The 27,596-nt window shown below is 35.3% G+C and overlaps 2 protein-coding genes across 2 annotated transcripts; one reads left to right on the forward strand and one right to left on the reverse strand.

The window, feature by feature from the left end:
• Nucleotides 1-26,967, reverse strand: areg (amphiregulin). Its single transcript, XM_039687446.2, has 8 exons — nt 26,910-26,967; nt 12,212-12,287; nt 11,809-12,020; nt 5,064-5,237; nt 3,352-3,568; nt 2,270-2,428; nt 1,167-1,275; nt 1-140 (listed from the first exon to the last, which is right to left on the reverse strand). Exons 3-7 carry the CDS (start codon nt 11,846-11,848, stop codon nt 1,188-1,190), a joined length of 678 nt encoding a protein of 225 aa, XP_039543380.1. The 5' UTR covers nt 11,849-12,020; nt 12,212-12,287; nt 26,910-26,967; the 3' UTR covers nt 1-140; nt 1,167-1,187.
• ostf1 (osteoclast stimulating factor 1) lies at nt 19,200-25,109 on the forward strand. Its single transcript, XM_039687449.2, has 10 exons — nt 19,200-19,379; nt 20,883-20,929; nt 21,441-21,491; nt 21,606-21,669; nt 22,020-22,073; nt 22,155-22,262; nt 23,708-23,757; nt 24,056-24,134; nt 24,323-24,421; nt 24,516-25,109. Exons 1-10 carry the CDS (start codon nt 19,346-19,348, stop codon nt 24,572-24,574), a joined length of 645 nt encoding a protein of 214 aa, XP_039543383.1. The 5' UTR covers nt 19,200-19,345; the 3' UTR covers nt 24,575-25,109.
• Nucleotides 26,968-27,596: the final 629 nt, after the last annotated feature.

The raw sequence follows: 27,596 nt of genomic DNA on the forward strand, positions 1-27,596 counted from the left end.
TGATTTTTTTTTTCAGTGCATTCACGCTACTCGCACTGTTTATACTACAAAACGGCATAGTGTAGAAGTGTACGAATTGAGATGCATGTGCGAGATATCTGTAGTGCAATCCACACCAGTGACATCAGTATGACTTCTACCTGAAACAAAAACAATTTTCCATAAACAACACACCGATCAATATAAATAAAGTGAAATTGTGGTTTAGATGTTGTAGCCCTCAAACCGTATTCACTTTATAGCCCTTAATCCTGTATTGTGGACAAATGTGGGCACAGAGGACTTAGGTGTGATCCTAATTTTTATTTATTATAAATGTTATATCACTGTCTTCGATAAAGTTTTGTCTATCCATTTATGGTGTTTTTTTTTTTATTTTGTTTTTTTTTACATTTATTTACTTCAAAAAGTACCATATTTCTATGTAAATTATGCTTATGTTTTATTATTATTTTTTTAACTACATTAAAATATCATTCCTGTAAGTTCTTAGAGCTAAAACCTAAAGATGAAGTGACTTTGCTGTCACCTGGTGTCTTATTTTGGCTTATTTTATAATGCTCTAAATTACAGTTTTCCCCATTCATTTCTATGGGTGCCCATTTTTGACCCAAATACAAGATTAAGGAGTTTTTTTTTCACCCACTTAACATTGTAGAATTGAGTCACAAAAAATTGTGTGCGTTCAGGAGGCAAACTTAGGAAAAGTAGCCAAGTCTTGTACCGCTCAGATCAAGGGAAGGATTTTTAAAAAAAATAAATCAAAACTATTTTGCCCACATTTGTCCAGAATACGGGTTTAGGGTTAAAGATAGCATACTTGGATAGTTGAAAAATGAAAATTCTCTCATCATTTGCTCACCCTTAAGTTGTTCCAAACCTGTATGCGTTTCTTCTGTTGGATACAAAATAAGATATTTTGAAGAATGTTGATAACAATGGAAGTCAATGGAGTCAAACAACTGTTTGATTACCAACATTCTTCAAAATATCTTCTTTTGTATCCAACAGAAGAAACTCATACAGGTTTTGAACAACTTGAGGGTGAGAAAATGAAATAAAAACAGATTTTTTTTTTTTTTTGGGTGAACTGTCCCTTTAAGAAGGGACTACAGACCTTAATATGATATAGAAACCATAACATTGTGTCTTTGAGACTATCTTACATTTAAAAATGTACTTTCTCGTCACACCATAATGTTCTTCTTCTCTAGTTTCTCTCTCTCGCTAGTGGAGCTCAGGAAAGCTGCCTGAAAGCGATGATGTGTTCGATAGCTGGAATATAAAAACAAAACAACACTAAATACATTTAGTGCACAGTTTTCCAGAAAACTCAAATCTACTTACTTCGTTGCAACTATTTAATAATAATGTAATTGCTTCCCATAGGCCATCAATGTGTACTTGTTTAATTAATTTGGACTTCTCTGTGCATGCTCTTTGAGGTGGTGACCATAGACCTCCATTATATGACTGACAGACAAGAACGGTTTGACCTAAAAATATCAAAATTGAAACTACTGCGGAAACAAAGACACCTACATCTTGGATGCCCTTGAGGGTAAACTAAAACATATTCAAAATTAATTTCAAAGTGAACTATCCCTTTAATGAGCGCTCTGTTGTTTTATATAACACATCTGGCGCCATCTAGCGTCTCAATTGTTATGTAGTGAAAATGGCCTCAGGGTCACTGCATTCCTTACATATAAAAACCTTTTGATGCACAGGCTTTCGTGTAAATGCTTGAAACTAATTTAATAGACAATTATAAATAGTGCTTGCTTACATAGCTAATGAATTTCTTCACAAAAATACATTTTTCATTGAAATAATTTTTTAAAAATGGATTAGATATATTGAGAAAAGCATCATAAAGTGTCTAGAATACATGTGAATTCCTTCAAAAGCCTGCCAAGATTCACCACGCAAAGTTGTTTTATGAATATCCAGTATGTATGAGCAGATCTGAGATCTGTAGAAGCTCAAACAGGCTATCAGAGAGATTTGTTTCCCACGTTTTTGGTCGCTACATAATTCCCATAGCTCCATTTGTGTTATCTCATAGTTTTGATGGCTTAGTATGATTTACAATAATAATGATATAGAATGGGAAGGTGTGTCCAAACTGGTGGTGTATAAATCTGTCACAAAAGGTGCCTATTATATCCCAGGCGTGTTTTGTGAGTGAAAATGAATGAGTGTGTGTGTGTGTGGGCGGGTGTACTGAAAATTTAGCAAGCGTATTCTGAATGCAGTGCGAACTTACTGCACGCAGACCATAAGCAGGATAGCTAGACAGCTGATGATTGACAGGACGACAGCCATGATGACGAGCGCGGTGTGGGTCGTTTCGGTACTGCTCTCGTCCCGGGACGTCCCGAGGAGCTGGATCCCACAGCGTTCTCCGTCATAACCTCTCTTACATCTGAAACAATCATACATTCAATTCGTTACACAAACTGAAGCATGACATTCATTAATTTACAGTAAAGGAGTAGTTCACTTTAAAAAAAACTTTTGCTGTTAATTTACTCACCCCCATGTCATCCAAGATGTCTATGTCTTTCTTTCTTCAGTCGAAAAGAAATTAAGGTTTTTGATGAAAACATTCCAGGATTTTTCTCCATATAATGGACTTCAATGGGGACCAAACGATTCAAGGTCCAAATGAGAGTTTCAGTGCAGCTTCAAAGGGCTTTAAACGACACCAGACGATGAATAAGGGTCTTATCAAGCGAAACGATCGCTCATTTAAAAAATAAACAAAAAAGTTTTAGTTTTATAAGCTCAAATGCTCGCCTTGCTCTGTTCTGTGATGCGCGTTCGTGACTCTCCTGTTCGAACTCGTTCATCAAAATGAATAAATCTTTTTCCGAGTCATTTGGTTAATTCAACGTACGAAACAAATGAATTGACTCAGAAAAAGATTCGTTCATTTTGATGAACGAGTTCGAAAAGGAGAGTCACAAATGCGTGCTCGTGACTCTCCTGTTCGAATCTTTTTCGAGTCATTTTGGTCATTCAACGTATCGAAATTACCGAAATGACTCGAAAAAAGATTCGTTCATTTTGATGAACGAGATCGAACAGGAGAGTCATCGTCAGGTATCGTTTAAAGCTGCACTGAAACTCTCATTTGGACCTTGAACCGTTTGGTTCCCATTGAAGTGCATTATATGAGGAAAAATGCTTAATTTCGTTTCGACTGAAGAAAGAAAGACATGGACATCTTGGATGACATGGGGGTGAGTAAATTATCAGCAAAAGTTTTAAAAAGTGAACTACTCCTTTAAACTCTTTATTTGTATCCTCTGAGTGCACGTGTGTGAGATGTTGTGCGTCACTCACACACAGACGGGCTCTCTCAGGCCGTGGAGGTACGTGCAGTGGCCATGGATACAGTAGTCCACGTGAGAGGTCAGGCAGGGGTCAGCGGTGGTGCTGTGGGTCCTCTGACTGGATGTGTGGTTCGGCTGAACAGGAGTGATATTTTTATTCTTTTTTCGTCCTTTGCTCTTTTTACGCCCGGACCGCTTATGATTCTGCTCGTCTCTGCTGACTTGGGCTACAGAAAGACATAAGATACTATATATTAAATAATGAATTTAATTTATCAATCACATCAAAACATTTTACAATCCTATTAACCCTTTATTTCGATTAAAAAGCATTCTTATTAATTTGGTGAGGAACATAGCTTTTTGAGCAGACCCTGTAATCCTGTTTGCCATTAATGCTAACGATTAATCGATTAATTTAAACGACAATCGATCATGGGAATTTGTGAAAATTGAAGATCTCGCCATCTCCGAAAAGCCAAGTCAGTGTTAATTCTTGTTTAATTATGAGATCTGTCATTATAAGTACTGTTTTGTATTTTTTTAACCCTCTGGGCTTCTTCGGTCAAAAATGACCGAAAACTGTTACGTTTTGAAATGTTTACTTTTTTTGCTTGATCGGATCGGGCTGAAACTTGGTGACTTTTGTTGTATTACCTATATGAACACACAAAAAAATCAAGGAGATGATTCTGATTTGTTAAAGGGTCGTAAAAAAAAAAGTCACACTTAGCTTCCTCCCGGTCAAAAATGACGACATAGGAAATGAATGGGAAATACGAAAAAATAGGAAAACTCAGAGAAACTTTTGGTGGTACAAGCTACAGATCAGCAACTGTGCAGAAAAAAAGTGTACAGCAATGAAGGGGTGACACTCTAGAGCATCAAGAGTGCAAATAAGACCACCCCCCCCCCCACACACACACACACATACACAGATAAACTGGCAAGACTGCACCAGCAAATTTGTAGAATATGAAAAATAAAATCAATAAATGAGAAAAAAATCTTGCTCAAATGCGCACTCACACACACACGCACACAGACATGAGAAATCATGTCTAAACCAACAAAAAGAATCAAAAATCCTTTCTATGTATTTGAATAGGAAGCTATAGGCAGCCTACAGGCTGTACAGGACATTGCACACATGTAACTATTTTTTAAAGCCACTAGGTGGCGCTCTTCTACTTGAATAATTTTTTTTTTTATTAGCTGACACTCTATTTTGATGTGAAATGTTGTATTTATTGAAAAAAAATAAAAAAAAAATATAAAATAAAAATATGTATATTAATTCTAATGGAAAAAATAGCTCATAAAAATTATATAATTAATGCAAAGTATCATACAAAAATTCTAAAAATTCTAAATAATAATCATAAAATATTATAGAACAAAAATATATTTGAATGGTTATCCTGGGAAGAAGTAAAGTAAAATTTTAAGGCTTCGTCCGTTTTTGACCGGGAGGAAGCTAAGTGTAACCCATTTACGAAGAAGCCCAGAGGGTTAAATGGGTAATTCCCCAGAAATTTGAGATTTAGTGGTACCACTTATGTGTCAAAGTAGACTGAGCAACTTTTCTCTATTTATGGGTGTGACGAGACACAAACGGGCGAGTGACGTACCTATTTTTCCACAATATCTTAAAAATATAAACACTTGTAATAGGCTTACCATAGTGAATCAGGGTTAGTCAGCGTAAGTTACATAGTGTACCTTTAAACAAAGATGGATCATTGAACATTCCTGATGGATCCTGATCATCATCAGATTCCAAATCTTCACCCACGGCACTCTGAAGCCCCTCCCCTGATGATGACATCACGGTCACATGATCCAGCGCAGATGTGTGAGCGGCTGCTGATCTTATAGTGAAAACTGCACTGCAAGCTGCACACAAAATGAATCACAGTCTATCACATTAGAAGTGTAGTAACTTCTTCTTTTTGTGTGTGTGAGGAATGCTGTTTCGGCCCAGTTTGCAAATAATAACAGGATCAAACACTTCATTATATTACAATGACACATTAACCTCAATTAGTGTTTTAAAATTGAGGTTAATCTTCTAATGTTGCGGTTATTGTTGAGTCATCCTGTAAACACCCCATACTGAGCAAACTAGCTGTGTATGTGCGTGTGAGAGAAAATAAAAGCCAGTGGAAATGTTGAGGTTATATGAAGAAGCCTTGCACCTGCTGCAACTACAATAGTCCTTTATGTCTCCTTTTCTTGTTTGGGCACCTTTTACCTGGTTACGAAATACATAGTTTAGGAACTGATCTAAAAAAAATCTAGCATTCTATTTGTGCTAAAATGTACAATATAATAACATGTATGATTTTGGAAAAACTTGACTATCGGGAGCTATTGAGAAGGATGCACATTATATGTGGGTTTGAATATGTGTCTTTGTCAATTTAATTTCTACACTGAAAAAAATAAATGGTGTAAACCATTTTCACTCGGAAATTGCTAGTACGCATCACAATTAATCACAAAGACGAGACGACACAAGTAACACTGATTTAAATTAGAAAGACTGAAATAGTATTTTTTTGTGGCTACTCCAATAATCTGTTATAGTTAAAAAAAAAGGGCAAAAATGCAGCAAAATAAGTTATTTGACCTGAACATCGAAAGGTTGCTAAATTGATCTATGCAAGGAGCAAGCAATGATCCATTACTACTGAAGTCTTCAACATAAACAACATAAAACTAAGCAATTGCTAAGCTGTCCGCAACCTCTTCTGTAATGTTTTATTAATTCAAGAAAAAAAAAAATGTAGGCTGGAACGTGGATTTATCCATCAGGAACTAATTGGGATCAAGACAAGAGGGCGTTATAATGCAGAATGGAGTCAGACCTGATGTGAACATGGAGGACTACTCCCATCCTGAAACTCAGCCAGCATCTGTTGGCTGAAACTAAAGCCATGGTAACGTTGTTGCATAGGTGGGGTAGTTTTGATGAAACGATTAAGACAGGCATGTTTTTGTTTGGAATAACGTGTAAAAAGATGAGGAACAAGAAGGATCCATTTGATGTTCGCTTAGTAATCTAAGGTGCCATTGTCTGAAAATTGCAGGAACAAATTCCACCTGCCCTGGGTGTGTGGCAATAATTGATAATAAATTGATCTAGTTAATCGAATGCTATTTTGCATGCTATTTTATACTGCATGTATTCTGTTTACTATATATTAACCCCTTAGCTGTCACCCCCCTTTTTGAGAATGGGGGTTAAAATGCACTATTCAAACTTAAATGGTTGTAATTTAAGAATTGCTTTGGAATATATACCCAAGTCACTCAGCAGAATATTGCTGAAGTGAAAACACTTCAAAAAATGAAAGTATGAAAAAGTGTAAATTTACAGTAAATCAAATATACTGTACTATATATGTTTTTATTTTATATAAAATATATATTTTACAAAATATTTTTTACTCTAAAATTTCTATAAAATCAAAGCCATAAATCTCATCAAGTTATGTTCCAAATGTGAAGTTGATATCACAAAAATTGAAGTTCCCATGAGATTTTGTTTAGGCGTAGTACCAAAAATAGCCACCGGGTGCCATTAAATTCCATTGAATTTAGTTGTATACATTCTGCCTTAAAAAATTAATACATTTCTGTCCAAATATCAATTCTGTCACAAAATGTGGAACCTTGAGACGTCTGACCTTTCTGACAATATCAGTTTTGTCAAGATTAGAAAAGGTTTTGATAATAAATTATGAAATATAATGATGCCCAAAAGGGGAGGAGCCTGATAAAATAAGTACCGTTTCTATTGTAACGCAACGCTCAATTATAAAACAGTTTTCACACGATGAATTCTGAGTTTATAAGCTTTCAAATGATACCTAATTTATCATAACTACTAAAATATGTGATATAATAAAAAAAGACGATAATAAAAGATAATAATAATCATTTTTAGAGGATAATATTATAATATGATTTTTTATTTTTTTTATTGAAAAATACTAGATTATATGTTTTATTATGAACTTTTAGCATAAAAACATAATTTTCAATGATTAAAAAGTGGGTGCATCGACTTTTTGTGACAAAGGTCAAAACTCCTGTTATGATGCAGATTTTTTGAGGTGCACTCTTGTCCTAAATTCACCAATTACTCTTCCTACATAATTTTTTAACACAAAACAGGGGTAGAATATCTATTTAGAAGTCTTAGACCTTTCCAACGATATATAATTTGTCATAATTAGATTAGAATTTAATAGAAATATAGTGAAGTAAAGTTAGGCATCCCGGTACGGGGACGGACGGTGACAGTTAAGGGGTTAAAGATAGTTTAGACAAGTTCGGAGAAGGTAATGATTGCAAGCTAGCTTTGAGAGCATGAGATCCCACCCTCCCTTCAGAGCGACTAGCCACGCCTCCTTCAAAACACATGAACGCACACAGCAGAGTCTGCAAAGCATCATGAGAGAAGGTGTTAAGTCAACTTGTCTTAAAAAAAGCATAACATTATAAAAGTAATGAACGTAAACATCTTAGCACCTGACTGCTGCAGATTCATTTCGGCATTGATAGTGTTGTTGACACATCCGAGTCTGAGGACGTGAACAGCTCCGGGTAGAACGTCATCTCGTAATTGACCTATGGCTAAGCCACGCCCTCAAACGGGATGAGCCAATCACAGTGCACTGCTAATCCAATATACTCGGACATTCTCTGCTTCCACGTCCATTGAAATGCATTGCAGTTAGTCAGTTTTCATTAGTTTTTTCTTCTCATTTTAAGTTTAAAATGGTCAAACGGTGTGTATGGGGTACATACAGCTCCGACACTAGGTGTCCGAGAGGCTGCGCGACGGTGTGTTTTTTTTACCCTTTTCCAAACAACATCTCAACCGAGATAAGCGTCTGCTCTGGATTAAGTTATGCGGTAGACCACAACTAAGTTAAGTCAACAACATATTTGAACGTTATCTTTAAAATCTCTAACGCAACATTAGGCTAACGTTAGCTTCTAGCTGCGTTGTAAGCTTCATTAAAGTATCTGTAAATAACCGAGATAATAAATGTTAACAATGTTGTGCTGAATGATTCATGTAAATACTGTAGCACCAAATGGTGATGGCAACGATATGCGGTTTATCACGTTTACACTGTGACCTGTAACATTTTTGCCAGGAGTTGAAGCTTTTCATCGACCTTCTCAACAATAAAATTATTAATATAACCCTCCAATGCATAGTTAAGGCCCTTTAGGTGACTTCGAGAATCTTTCTGTCTCCAAAAATCACCAATTGCCTCCTGTGAAAAGTCTCCTACTGTGACAGCTGCCATAGTCCCCGAATGTCGACTGTTTGTCCGAGAGAGTGGAGGGGGCGTGGCTTAGACATACGTCAATTATGGTTATGACATGACGTGAACGCAGCATGCGCTTATTGTTTTGGTTCAGGAGTTGTCTATCTGTCTACAGTGTTTCTCAACTAAGGCTGCATATCTCGGCTGCCAAGTCATCAGTTTGAAGGATCCTTGAAAGCCAGCCTTCGTTTCGCGTCATTCATTCGCCAGTTTTGAAGGATGCATTAGACGTATCCTTCGCTGCCTTAAAGGAGTAGTTCACTTTTGAAAAAACTTTTAATGATAATTTACTCACCCCCATGTCATCCAAGATGTCCATGTCTTTCTTTCTTCAGTCGAAACGAAATTAAGGTTTATGATTTTTCTCCATATAATGGACTTCAATGGGAACCAAACGGTTCAAGTTCCAAAAGAAACTAAGTACAAACTGCAAACTTGTTCAAAGGGCGTTAAACGATTCCAGACGATGAATAAGGGTCTTATCAAGGGAAATGATTGCTCGTTTTATAAATAAATAACAAAGTTTAAGTTTTATAAGCTCAAGCGCTCGCCTTGCTCTGTTCTGTAACGCACTCCTGTTCGGACTCGTTCATCAAAATGAACAAATCTTTTTCCGAGTCATTTGGTTCATTCGGCGAAAGAAACGAACGAATTGATTCGGAAAAAGATTTGTTCATTTTGTTGAACGAGTTCGAACAGGAGAGTCACGAACGTGCACCACAGAACAGAGCAAGTCGAACATTTGATCTTATAAAACTTAAACTTTGTTATTTATTTATAAAACGAGCAATCATTTCCCTTGATAAGACCTTGATATTCATCGTCTGGAATCATTTAAAGCCCTTTGAACAAGTTTGCAGTGTGCACTGAAAGTTTCTTTTGGAACTTGAACCGTTTGGTTCCCATTGAAGTCCATTATATGTAGAAAAATGCTGGAATGTTTTCATCAAAAACCTTAATTTCTTTTCGACTGAAGAAAGAAAGACATGGACATCTTGGATGACATCTTGGGTGAGTAAATTATCAGCAAAAGTTTTTTTGAAAAGTGAACTAATCCTTTAAATAACCCACAATCACAAAAATAAACTGACGGAAAACGAGTCAGTACTGCGCTAATACTGAAATATAAGACAAAATTAATGTTTTCGGTCATGAAAGCATAAATGTTATCTTTTGTTTTGCTGTAAATTAATCACGCTAAACTGACAATGATGTAAACCACTGGGAGATGAGCTGTCATTCACTGTATTGCATTAATAAAAAATATAAAGATTTGTAATACTAAGTATTTTTCCAAAATTAAGGGGGCGGAACGTGTGAATAAATAGCCATGCAGCGTTTATTTGCTGAGGTGAACTCTAGCCTACTACAAGCCTCAGAATGATTGGACTAGGAAGGACGCAGCCTCACTAGGAGTCATATTTTCATTTGAGAAACACCCAACTCTGCATACTCTCATGGAGCACACCAATGACGTGTGACGTCTGTGCAAGAGTTCAGGGGAACAGGCATTCAGACCAAATGCAATGATTGGACGTTTTTTTGTTTTTTTTTTGTCATGAGACTTCCACAGAAATTTTTTTTATTTTTAGACCACTTCTATTGATCGCTATCAGGATGTGAAGAGAGTCTCACCCAGTTTAACAAAAAGTGTTTCTGTTTTTACAATTTTAAAGGAGTAGTTCACTTTTGAAAAAACTTTTGCTGATAATTTCCTCACCCCCATGTCATCCAAGATGTCCACGTCTTTCTTTCTTGGTTTTTGATGAAAACGTTTCAGGATTTTCTCCATATAGTGGACTTCAATGGGAACCAAACGGTTCAAGGTCCAAATGAGAGTTTCAGTGCAGCTTCAAAAGGATTTAAACGACACCAGACGATGAATAAGGGTCTTATCTAGCGAAACAAGTGGTTATTTCAAAAATAAATAACAAACTTTAAGTTTTATAAGCACAAATGCTCGCCTTGCTCTGTTCTGTGACTCTCCTGGTCGAACTCGTTCATCAAAATGAACAAATCTTTTTTCGAGTCATTTGGTTCACAAAAATAAGATTAGACCCTTATTCATCATCTGGTGTCGTTTAAAGCCCTTTGAAGCTGCACTGAAACTCTCATTTGGACCTTGAACCGTTTGGTTCCCATTGAAGTCCATTATATGGAGAAAATCCTGGAATGTTTTCATCAAAAACCCTAATTTCTTTTCGACTGAAGAAAGAAAGACATGGACATCTTGGATGACATGGGGGTGAGTAAATTATCAGCAAAAGTTTTTTTTAAAAACTCCTTGAACATATTTCACTTTCTTTCTTTGATATTTGGTAATTCAATGACGCTTTTATCGCAGGCATGATCTGGCGACCGCTGCAGTCAAACAAGTCTGCACCGAGAATGTGAGTAAATCTGTACACTCCTACAAGACTGGAATCCTACGTTTAATTGTCAAAGAAATTCCTCACCTAGAAACACACACACACACCTATTATTGTGTTCCGGGATGACCTTTTAAACGTTATTTCAGAAAGCTAAATATATATATTTAGCAGTGTGACGCCCTAATCCTCTGTTCTTTGCAGTGAACAATAAGCGCTTTGTGACGCTGAACATGACAACAGACAGCTGAGATTTAAAATGTGTGGCATACACCTATGGGAAAAGGCATTCAGAGGCATGTTACCACAAGCCCAATCAATTTCTCACAGCCCAGCCTGTCTGGAGACATAAACACACTATCTATACTTCACTCAGCTCGAGAGTTCATGCTACTGTAGGTTTGAAGGAAGTTTACGAGTCAAGTCAAGGTGAAATTTAACAGTAAGTAAATTAAAAAAAAATACACTGAGCATGGAAGAGAATATGTTGTAGTTTCACACACTTTCTCATGCTTTTTACAGTTTTCCAGTGCAATCAAAAGGAATTATTTTTAAGCAATCTAAACGTTTAACCACAAAGCATTATTAAGACATATTCACACACAAACAAAACAACATTTTATGAGTTAATTCAGGTTTCAGGACTGGAAAGCACAATTTAATTAATTTTTTTTAGTCATTTTTTCCATTACCGTGTCAACACTCAGGCTGGCAGGTCAAGAATAGGATGGAGAAAAGCAAACTCACCGACACAGAGCAGCAGAGAGGAGAGGCGCTGTAGGTTCATGGCAGCTGACAGCTGAGTTCCGCGTTGAGTTTCTGTTTGTCATGTACTTATCGTTCAGGAGGAGCTTTTATAGGGAGGTTTCCCTTCGCACAATTCAGAGATAATGTGTGTGTTTGTGTTAGTGCGTGCATGTCGGCGCCTTTTGTGAGGTAAATGATTGAAGAGAGTCCATCTGTAGAATTCATCCAATGGTTATTCATACGCAAGTCATTATTTACCATTCATTTTCCATTTCACGTCACTGATGCTGTGCCTTCACTGTATTATGCTGTTGAGATTCGAGTGGGATGTAAAAATACTTCTAAATAAGTCAACATTCGTGTTTATTTTTTATTGTTATGCTCAAATAATGACTTTACATACCGTTTTGGGACACAAGAGTCACTGGAATTGAATTTGGCCATGGAATATTTGGGATGGAGTATGAGATGCATCACGTCTGGAATAAAAAGAATGAAAAGAATGAGACATTTCTGGGAAAAATGCGATGGACAGATAGAGAGAAGCCAAAATAGCACCAGTACATGAGCCATTCCACCGAAAGGGTGACATTTCTGTCCCCAATGTCCCCACAATTGCATGAAAATGAACTCTAAAATACATTTTATTATTAAGTAAAAACGTATAATTAAAAACATTAATAAAAACGACACGGAACACTAAAAAATAGCATTTTCTGCATGTCCCAACTCTCAACTTTACTATGAAATATAATGATTAAAATCCTTCAGAAATCTGTTTTTTCTTGCATTGTTGTGTGACTTTATATCCAAACTGCTTTAAAATGAAAAAAAAAAAAAAAGATTTCGGGTTTTCACTCAGTCCTGTTACACTATTACATCCCCCCTCTGGAAAACGTAGACACATTTTCAACAGTAAGTTGCATCATCTGGATCTTCTGAAGGCAATGGGGCGACCATAAGTCAGTCCTCTCATTTTTATTTCTGTATACTTGATGAAATTGTAACTATGAATGAGAAGGTCAATCATACGGTCCTGTTACCTAAACTTTTTCTTAGATTTATTTTTTTTATTTTAAAATATTACCTTTTGGTAAGGCACTAGAACTGGCTCTGTGTCCTTAGCATCAATGCTGTGTGGCCACATGCCATATATTTGATAACTTTTTGCTTAAAAACTCAATCCTGTTACTTTCAGTCCTGTTGCTATTTTTTTCTTTTTCAAAAAAAAAAAAATGAATTAAAATAAATTAAACCACTATTTTTATCAGTTTTGTTTGGCCCAACATGTATACAATTATTTAATTAATTCTAAATAATATAGGTTTTCTTCGGTTTTCTTTAAAATGAAAAAAAAAATGGCTTTGTGTTTTTTTTATTCAAAATGCTTTAATAGTGATTTTATCGGCACACATATCAATTTTTTGAACATACACTCTCAGAAAAAAGGTACAAAAGCTGTCACTGGGGCTGTACCTTTTCAAAAGGTACAGTTTTGTACCCAAAAGCTGCATATTGGTACCTTAGTGGAACATTAGCACCTGAAATGTACATATTAGCACCTAAAATGTACATATTAGTACCTAAAATGTACATATTACCTCATGAAATGTACATATTAGCTCCTGAAATGTACATATTACCACCTAAAATGTACATTAACACCTAAAATGTATATATTGATAAAATATTACCTCATGAATGGACATATTATCTCATGAAATGGACATATTAGCACCTAAAATGTACATATTAGGACCTAAAATGGACATATTATCTCATGAAATTGACATATTAGCACCTAAAATGTACATATTAGGACCTAAAATGGACATATTAGCTCCTGAAATGGATATATTAGCACCTAAAATGTACATATTAGTACCTTATGTACATATTAACACTTAAAATGTAAATATTACCACCTAAAATGGACAAAAGTTTACCTATAGAAAAGGTACAGCAGCCCCAGTGACAGCTTTTGTACCTTTTTTCTGAGAGTGCATAACCAACAATTTCTTTAAAATAAACACTTTCTTGTGGGTAAAACAAATTGACATGCTTTTAAACCTGCTTTTTAAATGACACATGATTTTCGGTAACAGGACTGAGAAAACATGCGCCCATCTTCTGCTTAAACCTTGTAAAAAAATAAAGTTGCCTGAGATTGACCAATACACATTTTGAATAGTTAAATACGTGTAGTATTATATTCAATGTTGAAAAAGATAAAAAAAAAATAAAGTGTTTTTGAAAAGGGTTTTTTTTTTTAAATTTTTGAAGAGTTATACAACAAACAAATGTAACTCTCAAACGGCCCACACATTGGTAAGCGGAGCTGCCTGTGTGTGAACACGGCTTCATGGGTCATTAATTATGGTTGGTTACTGTCCCGGTAATTTGAGGCCCAAAAAAATACGGAGGCACAGTAGCTGTAGGAACGACCCGTTTCTTTGAGATTGCCATTATTAAACGTGTTTGTGCATCTTATAGTCTGTTTCAGCCGCCTGCCGCGCAACATGTCCCTCACATCTGCATGGTAATGAGTTTCTTGAGGGCTCAAAAGGAAGAGAAATACAGCTAATGACCCTGAACCGTTAACACACGAGAACAAACTTGGCACTAAATACCTCATTAAATGCTAACCAAAATTTAAATAAGAGTAAACGCCATTTTGAAGCACTGGATTCATTAAGCAGTCGTTTCCCTCCATTCAACTGTCAACTAAAAGCAATGCAGTGCACTGTTCTAGTATAGCTATACAAAAGTTTGGATTTAACCCTTATGCTGCATTAGGGACATTTTTGTCTTTTGCAGTTTTATTTCTTTGACCATTTTGGCTGTTTTAATGCAAATGGTATGAAATTTGGCAAAATTGTGACTTTTTGGATACATGTAAAAAATGTGATCCCATTTTGCAAAATATGTATAACACACACTGTGTAGATCAAATAGTAACACTCAGCACCATAAAGACCAAAAATGGCCCATTGAAACCCATTAAAACGTTGTTTAAATCTGAGGCTGTCAGTAATACATGAAACATGATTTTTGCACAAACATCCTTTCATTTTGAAGCAAAAGCATTATATTTGCATTATATAGTGTATTCCACCAGATGACGTCACTACATATTTATTCCCTATGGGTGGAAATGCACCTTATTTTAGGCAATAGGCAATGTGTAATAGGTGGCCATTTTTGGTCTCTAACGCGCTAAGTGGGATTTTTTGCAAAGTGAGACTGTGATAATCCAAATCTAAAGTTTTCTCTTTGCATTTAGTTCATTGAAAATAATTTATTTTTTGTGTTTTTTCCTCTTATACAAATCGATGGTTTCGCAAACAAAACTGGTAATTAAAGGGTTAAAATCCTGAAATTGAATACATTTTTGGTAGTTATGATGAGGACTGATGCTGGTTAAAAGATTTAACTTGGTAAAAGTGGAAAATAATAATAATATATAATATTTTAGGCAATGTTTAATATGTGGCCATTTTTGCACTCAACGGTGTTAAAAATCTAATGCAGCACAAGGGTTAAATAATAGGAAATAAGAGTCTATGATTGGATTAATATTCTATCATGTTATGTAATTGATGGAGTGCGTTTCATTTCTTAATCTTGCAAAGTCAAGATTCACAAAGAATGGTTGTGAATCATTTTCACACATGAATCGGCTCCTCTGAATCCAGAGCTGAAAGTCTTTGGGGCTGGAGGACTTGCATTGTCAATACAAGATCTTGACCAAAAACTGATGCACCTCTTGATGAAAATAAATGTTTTGATATTATTTTCATCAATTGGGGCGCATTTTTAAATGAACATGTGACGGACGGGGCGCATAGCTATGGTCACGGCAGCAGCGATATGCTGCCTATTCTAGTAGCCTACGTTAACTTACACAAAGACTGAGTGCAAATGTGATCTGTATGTTTGTCTAGCACATTAATGTCTTTTGTAAATCTTTATACTGTTACAAATCTGTTAATATAGCTAGCAAGTTCTACTGCTACTTCTATCAATACATATCTTGCTGTTGTAAAAAAAAATCATGTCATTTACATCACAATAATCACGCAACATATGTTTTCAATTGGTATCCGTTTATTTAGTTTAAGAGAAACATCGCTTTGACATACCATCTTTGTCGTACTGGCGTCTCCGGTTTGTTTGTGTAAATGTTTAAGGAAATTTTGCCGCAATTGTGGGGTTTAAATAAGGCTATGACTTCCGGGTAAATAGAAAAATGCCCCGGAGTTTAAGTTATTAATTTGTATCTGTAAAAGTGTGACTTGTTGCTTGCCAATTGTTAGCTGAAAGTGTAGAAATAATATTCAGTAATTAGTTTTATAGAGGTTGTATTTCAGCTGTTTTTAAGCATTTATGTCGTTGTCATCTGAGCCACCCCTGTATCATAATCATGTGTTGGTATGTTCCAATTATGTAGCCCCGCCCCTTTTCAGCGTTGCGCTCGTTGTCTTTTGACTTCCGGCCTGTATTTTCACAGCGAATTTGCATAGGTATGAATGAACTGCTCGTAAAAAAAATTTCTCGGTCGACATTTGTTAAGACATCTGCTTTACAATGCTTATGATAAACATTACAATACTCATGATAACTTTTGTTAACTCTTCAAAAAGTAAATCCACTTCACCAGCTAATTACTCCTCGAAAGCGATGCCATAGAAATATACAGAGCGACCTCAAAAACGGAAGTTCAAAGACAATTTTCTAAAGATGACGGCGCCCACGTTTCTCTGGTGCATAATGTCTATAAAGTCTAGTATTTTCATTGTCTTGGAAGCTTGGGGTGAAAGGACATAAATACTGACTTGTGTTAAGGTCACTTTTCGAATTGTACAAGTTTGTTATTAATTTTTTTTTTACTCTTATGTCAATTTACTTTGTTTATTCAAAATTATGTTGTTGTTTTTTTGCCTTTCATTGGCTTAAACTCATCCAACTTCTCCTGAGTGCTTACATCTGCTCATGACGATTCAGTCACGTCTAACAGAACATGTTATGTGTTCATGATATTTCATGTGTACAATTTCACAAAGGTATAAAGTTTGCATTCTGATCATCCCGAAGATGGCTTTCTGATAAAGCTGATCGTAAGTGTTCAATGATAACATCAAACATCTGTTTTAGGCTCAAAATATAAAATAGACAGGTCTGCTATGGATGCAATGCTATCATTTTTTAAAACAGAAATGAGTAACTGCAGGACACACACACTACAACATACTATTTTGTGGCAGCTCCTTAAAACTGGCCTGCAATGTAAACCAACTTGTTGGTGCAGCCCACTGTTGTGTGTGTCCTCAAATATGACAGAAACGTCTAGTATAAATGTACCAAAGTAATAGAGATTAAAGAATAAAATGTATATTTTTTACTTGTGTGTGCCCTTTTCCCTGTACACAAATCTGAACTTTTTCCAGCTATTGTTTAGCATAAAAGGAGAAGATGCCATGCATCATCATCCTGCACATTAAAATTACATAAAAATACATTTAAAAAGTTTTTTCTTTAATTTATTTTTTATTTGTTGGTTGTTTTAAATATTCTGGTAATACTTTAAATGACCACTTTTGAACCATGTTAGGCAAGTTGTGTTAAACCCACCGTTTTACTTATTATTATAATATTGTTGTATAATTGTCTATAATTATTGTTTATGTGATTAATGTTTGTTCATTTTATTAATAAAGTCTTAGTAATGTTTTAGGTTAACCCCCAAAAATAATCTTACATCATCAAACCCTATATTTCCCGTATTGCGACAACAGAAAATGAAACGATTATTTCCTTATGTTTGCAGTTTTGTGAGTATTTTTAGTCCAGGACAACAAAAATCATTACTGAAATGATAAATAGGTCTATTATAATAGGTCTAAGCTGTTGGAACAGGCTCTATCACTGAGTAGTATGAAGCTGCAGACTCGGAGACCTGCATCTACAGTCCCCCTGCACCCAGAGTCCCGCATTCTCAGACCCCTCGTTTTTCGAGTCAGCGCCTCCTATCAAATTGTATCGGATAAACAGAACTTAAGCCAAAACGTGAGTAGGCTGTCTTCAATTTTATTTAGAGAATCGTAATAGCTCGTTTGATTTATTTTTTAATAAAACTAATTTAGCTAATCGATACAACATAAGAATAGTCCATTTAATATTTGTAAAGGTAGTTTGTAACAAGATTTGAGCCGTTATGTTTTTTCGCCCTCTTTACCCCGAAAATATTTTGATAGCTAACGTTAGCCTTTAACCTCGGACTTTTTTATATGTCATAAATGCTGCAGTTATTTTTACTGCCCATTTTGTGCCCCCATATATCTCAAACCCACAAAGTTGTCCAAAGTTCAAAAACATCTCAAGGGACACTTCTACAGTCAGAGCAGTGCAACATGAATTTGAATTTTTTTTCTTTCTTTTTGAAAGATCATAAGACATGTGCTATCGTATCCAGTACACCATACATCGATGGAGTTGCCCCTTCCGATTCCAGCAACGTATCATTTTATGATTATGCAAAGCGACTTATAAATGAGTTTTTTTAATGCAATTAAAGACGAAAAGTAAAGTCACGAACACAGTTTGTTCTTCCTTTTTTTCTTTACAGTAAGATGATGTTTAGGTGATCATTAAATAAAGTAGCCTACTGAATTGTTTACTGAATTATTGGTGTTTTGTCTATTCTGATTTATTTTGCTTCGCATTCAAAAAACAGATTTTGTTATGTTAGCATGGTAATGTTAATTAGACCATTATAGGTTGAACTGAAAGAAAAAGTGGAATTTGAATTTTGAATAAAAAAAATATATATATATAAAAAACCAAACATTGTAGCAATAAAATATCACATAGACTATTTTTCAGAAGATAGTTCAATCTGTAATTGTATCCCTTCCATCAGTAACAATGAGTTTTTTTGGCACCTGCATTAAGCAGGGAACGCAAATTTTTATTGGATAATTTATTTGAAGACCGTAATATTGCATCCTATTGTTTTTAATTGCATTTGGATAAGCGTGCACTGTACTCTGTGTGCAGGTGTTATTCGATCTTTTGAACAGCAGGAGGCGCTGTGTTCGAAAAATGAGGGGTCTGAGAATGCGGGACTCTCGGTGGGGGACTGTAGATGCAGGCTCCGAGTCTGCAGCTTCATAATATTGCTATCACTCCCAAATGGTTTTTAATCATTTTACATCGAAGTTTGAGATCATTTTATCGATAAAAGTAACATGTTTTGGTGAAGCAACATGGCATTTCGTTGGAAACTATGGTTACACAATACACTTTTCGTAAGGTCAGAGATCAGTGGGCAGTAGCGTACGGAATTTCAGACTATTGACAGCGCGCATGCGCAGTGCAACTTTTCCGCATTGAGCTCCTTCACGCTTCCTCATTGACAGCGCCTAAAGGAAGAAAGCAGCGTTCCCCTGTTTCATTTGCAGTTTTATACCGCTTTTACGTACTATTGACATCTTAAATAACTCGGAAGACTTCTTTAAAAGTCTTGGAAAGTTCAGAAATGTCAAAGCCTCCCCCCAAACCAGCTAAACCAGGTAAGAGGTGCGCGTGGAGGAAAACGCCTCGGCAAACCTACTAAAGTTTCATTAAATATTCACATAGCTTTGCGTTGTTCCGTTGTTTGATAGCGACACAAACACTCGGGTATTCGATGTCATACAATGAAATCTATATAAGAGCATGCAATTTTCTGTTTAAGTGAACTTCTCCTGCGGGTGGAGTTTGGCGTTTCTCCAGCGCAACGCAAGGCAACTTTCTTTGCGCTCTTAGGCTTTTCAAACGATTGTTAACATGCGTAAAACCACCAGCACATCATAGCTTCATTGTTCAATGAACAAGTCATAAAGAGGGAAACGACTTTCCACAGATGGCAGGATTGGGTTTGGAAAGAGAAAAGCATTCACGCCAGCCATGATCTGTGTTTCAAAACCTAAGTTAGTGATCCGCTTCAAGACATTTCGTCATTTCGTCAACGTAGAATTTTATTATTTTAATTATTTATTTTACTGCATTTTATTATTTTTTTTGTGCGTAATCGGTGCTTTTGAGTCGGCTGAGCCCAAAAATGGATGCCCAAAATGCTGTCTAGATACTTTGCTCAACGGTTTTGAGTCACTGCAATTGACTTCCATTGACCACTTCCCTAAATGAAAGAGCAGCTTCACTGTGCTTAGTGTGCAAAACTACTCGACATTTGGACTGGTGATTTAAGCTCACTCTGTCAGTCGGAGATATGTGCTGTAGGAAGACGTAAACGAACATTGTTTGTTCACAAATGATGCAAACCAGATTTTGACAACAAAATCTTCAGACAAAACGTGACTATGACTATTATTTTTATTATTAATGCAGTTATTGTATGGTATTCAGAAATCATTTGAATGGTCTAAGTAGCCAAATGTATTATTTAAGTTGAAATCTGAATATTTAGATGCTTATTGGTCTCTAGCTGTACAGTAGGATGTCCTCTTAGTAGTTTACTCCATATGTGGGTCTGCGACGTCCACCATGCAAATTTTACCATTTGCGTAGGATGGAATATTTGGAATATTTAACATGTTTAGAAGTGGCCAAGGCTGCCAGATTGTTTCCATTTCAGCGCCTGATCTGTATAGTAGGGAGTTTGGGAGGAGCCGGCTGGATCCCACAACTTTTGATTGTTGGAGGCCGAATGGAAATACCTCTGCAGCCAGGAAAGGCCCTTTGTTGGGCTTATAATGGCTTGTTTATTTATATATTTTGGCCTCAGGGCTTGGGTTCCTCTGGCTCGGAGGTTTCTGCGTCATGTGGCTATGTATGTTTAGTTCTGAATCTGAGACTACCTGGCTGTAGATGTGATGGTGTTTTGCATATGGATGGGCTGATAGGTGAAGATAAGGATTTAACAGATGAAGACTGTTTTACCGGTTAACAGGCAACGCTGGACCTAAAATGTGTATAAAATGCTTCAGTGTACAATTATTTCCAATAGATTTCCTGTTTATTATTATTTTAAATATAATTAACATCTATTTGTATGGTATATGTGTTTTAAACAGGTCAGGTCAAGGTGTTCAGGGCGTTATTCACCTTTGACCCAAGGACGGTGAGTTTTATTCTTTCTAGGGCTGTCAAACGAACGCATCCAAAATAAAAGTTTGTGTTTACGTAATATATGTGGGTGCACTGTATATAATTATTTTGTATATATATATATATATATATATATATATATATATATATATAAATACACACACATGCATGTATATTTAAGAAAAAATAAATAAAAAAAATAAGAAAAATAAAAATATTTATTTATAAAATACTTATTTATATATAATATAAATTATATATAAATCTATATACAGTATGAAAATATTTCTTAAATATATACAAACATGTGTGTGTTTATATATATATATATATATATATATATATAATTATACACAGTGCACCTACATATATTATGAAAACACAAACTTTCATTTTGGATGTGATCAATCGTTTGACAGCCCTACTTTCAACCTTAATTCGACCCATTTCCCTTTTATTTGGGTTTTTTGATTGTTTTAGCTAGACTGGATTGAGCTCATCGTGTATATTTTCCTCTTTTTCAGCCAGATGAACTGTACTTTGAGGAAGGAGACATTCTGTACATCTCAGATACCGTATGTTTATGATCTCTCTCGCTACTGTTTGGAAGTACTTGATACTTCCTCCTGTTATTATGCAGATATTCATGACTTCCATGATTTTCTAGTGATTTCTGGGTTTATTTTCAGAGTGACAGTAACTGGTGGAAAGGGACATGCAGGGGAAGGACTGGTCTCATTCCCAGTAATTACGGTAAGGAAAGCAAGTGGCAAACTAAAACCTACAAACCATCAATCCTTTTACTAGTACACCTGAAAGAATTTTGAGTTTTGTAAATTATGTGACGTTTACAAACTATTATGATGTTGGGAAAGTTTTATTGGAGATAATCAGTGGTGTAACTGTTTCTATTGTGCATATACTTGGGGTTAGCTTTAAGTATCAATTATTTTCATGTGTTATTATTATTATTATTATTATTATAAGTGAACAGGCTTTTGCCTGGCAGAAAATAAATCGGTTGAAAATATGATGTAGTCTCAAGGCATTGCCATTGGTATACATGTATCATTCTCGTGTTGATGGGATTTGTCTTTTCTCAGTGGCTGAACAAGCAGAGTCCATAGACAACCCCATGCATGAAGCAGCCAAGCGAGGTACTCAAATACAGACTCATCTAGCAATTTGTTTGTTTTTTAACATGGTGAAACAATCAAATGTTTTGTGTGTGAATGCAGGCAATCTGAGCTGGCTCAGAGAGTGTTTGGATAATAAGGTTGGCATCAACGGTCTGGACAAAGCAGGGAACACCGCTCTCTACTGGGCCTGTCACGGAGGGCATAAAGGTAAACGATGCACACATTGTTAAAAAAATATGCTTTGACTATTTTCAATGCTAAGATCTGCAGTGCAGCAGTAGCGCCATGGCTCCAGACTGCAACCAAACCTGCCGGTGCAACTAAATTGTGTTAAATGTCACACTGGTGCCACCACCACAATGCCCACCTGACAAGAGCTGCCTTTTATGTTGAATATGAGCAAACGAAACGAAACTGCACTCCTCGTTTGCGGTGCGCGGACTTTTTATCAGCTCGAAGCAATAATAAAGCAGCGCGAGTTCAGAATAGGTATTCGTTAAGGGTGTCACGATTTTCGATTTTAAATCGAAATCGGTTGAAATTAATTCACAATCTCGAACTTCAAATTAAAAAATGGAATCGTCGATGCTGTCATGCCCCCATGTCACGTCCGTTCGGAAAAAACACGCGTGTTGAAGTGCTGCGAGTCTATGGTCCACCTCCTCTTACTTGGCTACAGCCATTCAAAAGATAGAGCTTGAACCCCCTCCTCTTTCATTGAAGTCGCAGATGTGGAAGTTTTTTGGATGGAATTGAATTGCGAGGTATAAAGTCAGAATTGCGAGATATAAAGTCAGAATTGCGAGGTATAAAGTCAGAATTGAGTGATATAAAGTCAGAATTGAGTGATATAAAGTCAGAATTGTGAGGTATAAAGTCGCAATTGCGTGTTATAAAGTCAGAAATGCAAGATATAAAGTCAGAATTGTGAGATAAAAACTATTCTGAGGGGAAAAGTTTTCTTCCCCTTAGAATTGGCCTGATAACTTGCAATTGCGAGTTTTTATCGCAATTCAATTTTGAGAAAAGATGTCAGGATTTTGAGATTTAAACTCGCAATTGTGAGAAAAAAGTCAGACCTGAGATAAAAAGTCGCAATTACCCGTCTTTTTTTCTCACAATTGCGACTTTATTTCTCAGAATTGGGACTTTATATCTCGCAATTGCGACTTTATTCCTCACAATTCTGACTTTTTTGTGAGATAAAAAAGTCACAATTATTTATTTATTTTTATTCAGTGGCAGAAACAAGATTCCATAGATTTGTAAAACTAAAAGTTTAAAGTTGTAGAAAAACAAAAACTTTGTGGCAAACAAACAATTATCTTAAAAAAAAAAAAAAAAAGAAAATAGACATGACATTACCACTCTAACCAGTTGGTGGCGGCAGAAGAGCACTTATCAACTTGACTTATTATAAAACAAGAGTAGAATAGTTCAATTATCCCTATAAAATGTGCTTTTTGCATGTTACTGTTGTTCATAGATATTAATAAAAGTTGCTACTGCTCTCAAATGTAACTCTGGAGCCCTGAGCGTACACGTTTAGCCCAAATAGGAATAACATTTTGTCTAATAATGGCACATAAAAGCACCATGAATGCATGTTATGCAATCAAATGAGTAAAATGAATATAAACGTTTGTTCTTAGATGTGGTGGAGATTCTGCTGAGTCAGCCAAACTGTGAGCTCAACCAGCAGGTACGTCTAATGTTGGGTAAAACGTGGGTCAAATATGGACAAACTCAAACATTGGGTTAAAAATGTAATTTAAAAATGTAACCCAATGGCTGTATTTGACCCAAATTTGGGTTAAAACAACCCAGCATTTTTTAGAGTGTGTTCTTGAGATCATAGTCGTTCCATTAGAATTTTTTGAAATGCAAAATGAGATCAGCTTACATGCAAATTTTTTTTTTTTTTTTTTTTTTTTTTCGGGAATGGAATCAATTTTGAATGTTCTATATTTTTAAATGACGTGTGTTCATTTCCACAACAGAATAAACTGGGAGACACGGCTCTACACGCAGCTGCCTGGAAGGGTTATTCAGACATAGTTGAGATGTTGCTCAATAAAAGTAAGTAAATACGATTTTCCTCATAAACCCATTTGTTTTCTTACACATATTTTTGTGGTTTGAAAAGGTTCGTAAAGTCGTACTACATGTGATCTAGATTTGTCGCGACACGTTTGCGATGCTTTTTTTTTTCTATCTGTAGCTGCATGTTCAATATTGTTTATATTGCGTCTGTGTTCATATTGTAGATGCCGGGACAGATGTCCTCAACAACGAGAAAAAGACAGCTCTGGAAATGGCCACCAATGCACAATGTGCCTCTCTGCTGAAGAGGAAACTAGGAGGAGGTGAGTCAAAAGGCGTCTCCTTTCAGTTACCTCCTTAAAATATCACTTCCTGTGAGAAAGATTCACACAATTGTCTTTTCTGTTGCATTTACAGTGATACTGCGCACCCACAGTAATGCAGAGGAGTATCTCGACGATGAAGACTCCGACTGAGAGAAAAGCAGCACTAATGAAGCACAAACCATCACATGTATATAGTTCAGATATCTGTGCGAGAAACATTACTTACAAAGGTTGGGAGGATATGAAAGCTGTTTGCTGTTGTCTGATTGTCTCAACTTTCTTCTTTATTCCAGTTCATTGTTAAAAGTATTGCAGTACTTGTCTGTTCAGTACACGTTCAGGATGGATGGACACAGTGAACATTAGTTCTTCTATTTGCTGCTCCTCTCTTGACTGTATTTATTCTGTAAAACTGTCTTTATGATTTTAAAGTGCCTTCTTTAATAGGGTGATCACCCAGAACATCTCAAAGCCCTGGGTCTTTTTATTCGAATAGTTTTATGCACGTGTATGTGGGTGAGCGTGTGTGCCCTTGGGCATTTTAACTTTTTAATTGTGTTGGTATGTATGTGTATCGAGATGTTCTTGATGATAGAGTGGCATGTAAATCCAAACATTACAACTATGCAAATAAATCAGTGGCCTTTGCTTGATATGCAAGAATCAAGCTGGGAGCTCAAATGCATCAAGTTATTGGAAGGCGTCCTCTTTTGATCTTGTGTGCATTCATTTAGCCTTATTTTCGTAGGTTAAAAAAAGGGTAGTTGACCAGCTTTTTTCAACATCAAGTTTTTTTGTTTTTTTTTACAAGTTTAGATGATGCCATTTCTAAGTATTTCACCACTTTTAAAATAAAAATTATGCATACTATGGTATAAAAAATGTTTAATCTTATTCTATAAATTGCATGATGAAACTGAGGAAGTTGAATGATAACAAAAATAATTCATCAAAATTACAGATCTTTCTATATTTTTAAAATGTAAGCCTAATAGAAGACATGAAGTTCAACTACCCTCAAACCTAGTACCAATTAAAGTTATTCAGATACCTTAAAACCTAGTGTATTTTTGCTATGGTTCCTTTTACTAAAATAATAAATCGTTAAATTAGCTTATTGTAGGCAAGAGGGTGACATGGATTTTCAAACCTCTCCTGTCCCACTCCCTCAAAAAAAAAAAAAATCCTGGCAGTACGGTTTGGGGTTCAGCGCCTGTAAATACATGCTTGTAGTTTGAATAAAGTGTTGTTTTAAATGTTTATGCATTTGTTTATTGTGGTGGTTACTTTTATTTGTTCTTTTGCTCATTTATTCATGTTTCTTATTGTTGTCAGTATTTAAAATTATTATTTAATGTGTGCATTAATTCATTGCTTGACTGACAATTGAAATGTTTCACAGCATTTATCAATATAAATGTATGCATAACTATATCATATGACAAAGCAAATTACATTTTGCTTGTTTTATTAAATTATATAATTTTTAATATATAAAAAGTTATATAATTAAGTATTGGTCAGCATTTCATATTATTATTTTGTTGAAGTTTTGGGGTGGCCTAACAATGCAATTCATTCTGAAGTAATATTAATGATTATTAGTGATACTAAATCACTAATAATCATATTGATTATTAGTGATACTTACATTTTTCGAGTATAAAATCAACAGTTTTTCTCCAAAGGAGAGATATTAGAGATAATAAACACAAAGGAAAACTGTTCTAGGTTGTGCTGTCGAGTTAAGATACTGATGATAATTGAAGCGTGCTAGTGCACCTGTTGCTCATTTAATTTAAACTTGTAAACTTAATTATTACAAACAAGATCATGGAAAGATACCATAGATGTATAACAGTCATAATGACAATTCAGAAAACATAAAGATAACTGGCTTGTGTACATCATAATATGATATTTATACACTGGAAAAAAGAACAATAATATCTTTATTATTGTTGGCTAATATCTTTAAAAAGTTCTTCATAATACATACAAAAATGTTTTGATGTTATAAGTCGGGATATGAAACGAGGTAAATTCATCAAGAAAAAGAGGAAACTTAAAGGAGAAACTTTTTTGGGTATGAAATAAAGAAATTAACAACATATTCAAGAGATGACGATTTGGGGGTTCTGGGGTTTCTTAATACAAAAATATATATATATCAGCCACAGTGATTTTGTTTCCCGTGACCCGCGGGATTCCCGAAAAAATGTCAGCCTAGTAGTAAAACCATTCTCTGGTAAAACTAGTAGCAGCTAACTTAGTAACTTAGTAGTAGTAGCTAGGCTAATTAACGTTACTGATTTTTATGAACGTTTGTATTTGAGAGCAAAGTGCGATTCAGGGCAAAGAAATGTTACAAGCGCACAACTTAGATTATTAATCCACCTTAACCATCTTAATGTTAATAATCACTTTGATTTTTAAAGAAGAAATTTATATAATTTGTCGTGAAAATACCATGGAAAAGACTCACCTCAGGATACTCGCGCCATTTTGCTGTTGTTGCTCAGTGGAGACAACGCGTGAGCATTTAAAAATTAATTAGCAATTTACTTAAATAAAATTATTAGAAATTGTTGAAAATAACCTAACTATAAAATTCAACTGCCCGACTCTCACCGAAAATTAAAATTTTCTATATGAAATTATTTGTGAAATAGGGAAGAATCGATTTGAACTAAAAGCTTGCACGAATTTCTTTACAAACCTATGGAGTTTTTAAAAACTTTACTACTGGTTGTTACATAATTACACTAACATTGGTGTTATTAAATAATTTTGATGGCTTTACTATTATTCGTGCAAGAATAGTAAAGAATGTAGGTGTCTCCAGTCTTTTGAATGGTTTTGTGAACTAGCAGGTCATTGACCCTGCTGACCTGAAAAAAAAAAAAAAAAATCTATATAACTGTTCAGTTATGCCTAGTCTTGTTACAAATTACAATTTACAAATTCAACAAGTTAGTTCTGAAATAATTAGCTGATTATGCTAATTATGCTATTATGCTAATGACACAATAGTTTTATCGTGTGATGTATTCAAGAATTTTTATATGAATTAACTACAGGCCTGAGCTCAGACATACAGTAATATTGAATACTGTCTTCAAATTTAACCATACGGTCAGGCGGCGAAACAGAGCCAGACAACAGGCAGTTG

Source organism: Pimephales promelas, chromosome 4 (genome assembly GCF_988280905.1).
Source record: "Pimephales promelas chromosome 4, fPimPro1.hap1.1, whole genome shotgun sequence".
In the NCBI taxonomy this organism is placed as follows: Eukaryota; Metazoa; Chordata; class Actinopteri; order Cypriniformes; family Leuciscidae; genus Pimephales; species Pimephales promelas.

Bases quoted from the DNA above. Each gene is read 5' to 3' on its own strand.
- ostf1 (XM_039687449.2), top strand. From the start codon at position 19,346: ATGTCAAAGCCTCCCCCCAAACCAGCTAAACCAG. The intron at 19,380-20,882 runs GTAAGAGGTGCG...TGTTTTAAACAG, and splicing joins CCCCAAACCAGCTAAACCAG to GTCAGGTCAAGGTGTTCAGG. The intron at 24,422-24,515 runs GTGAGTCAAAAG...TTGCATTTACAG, and splicing joins GAAGAGGAAACTAGGAGGAG to TGATACTGCGCACCCACAGT.
- areg (XM_039687446.2), bottom strand. From the start codon at position 11,848: ATGAACCTACAGCGCCTCTCCTCTCTGCTGCTCTGTGTCG. The intron at 3,569-5,063 runs GTACACTATGTA...GTCTTTCTGTAG, and splicing joins TGATCCATCTTTGTTTAAAG to CCCAAGTCAGCAGAGACGAG. The intron at 1,276-2,269 runs GTAAGTTCGCAC...TTTATATTCCAG, and splicing joins CTGCTTATGGTCTGCGTGCA to CTATCGAACACATCATCGCT.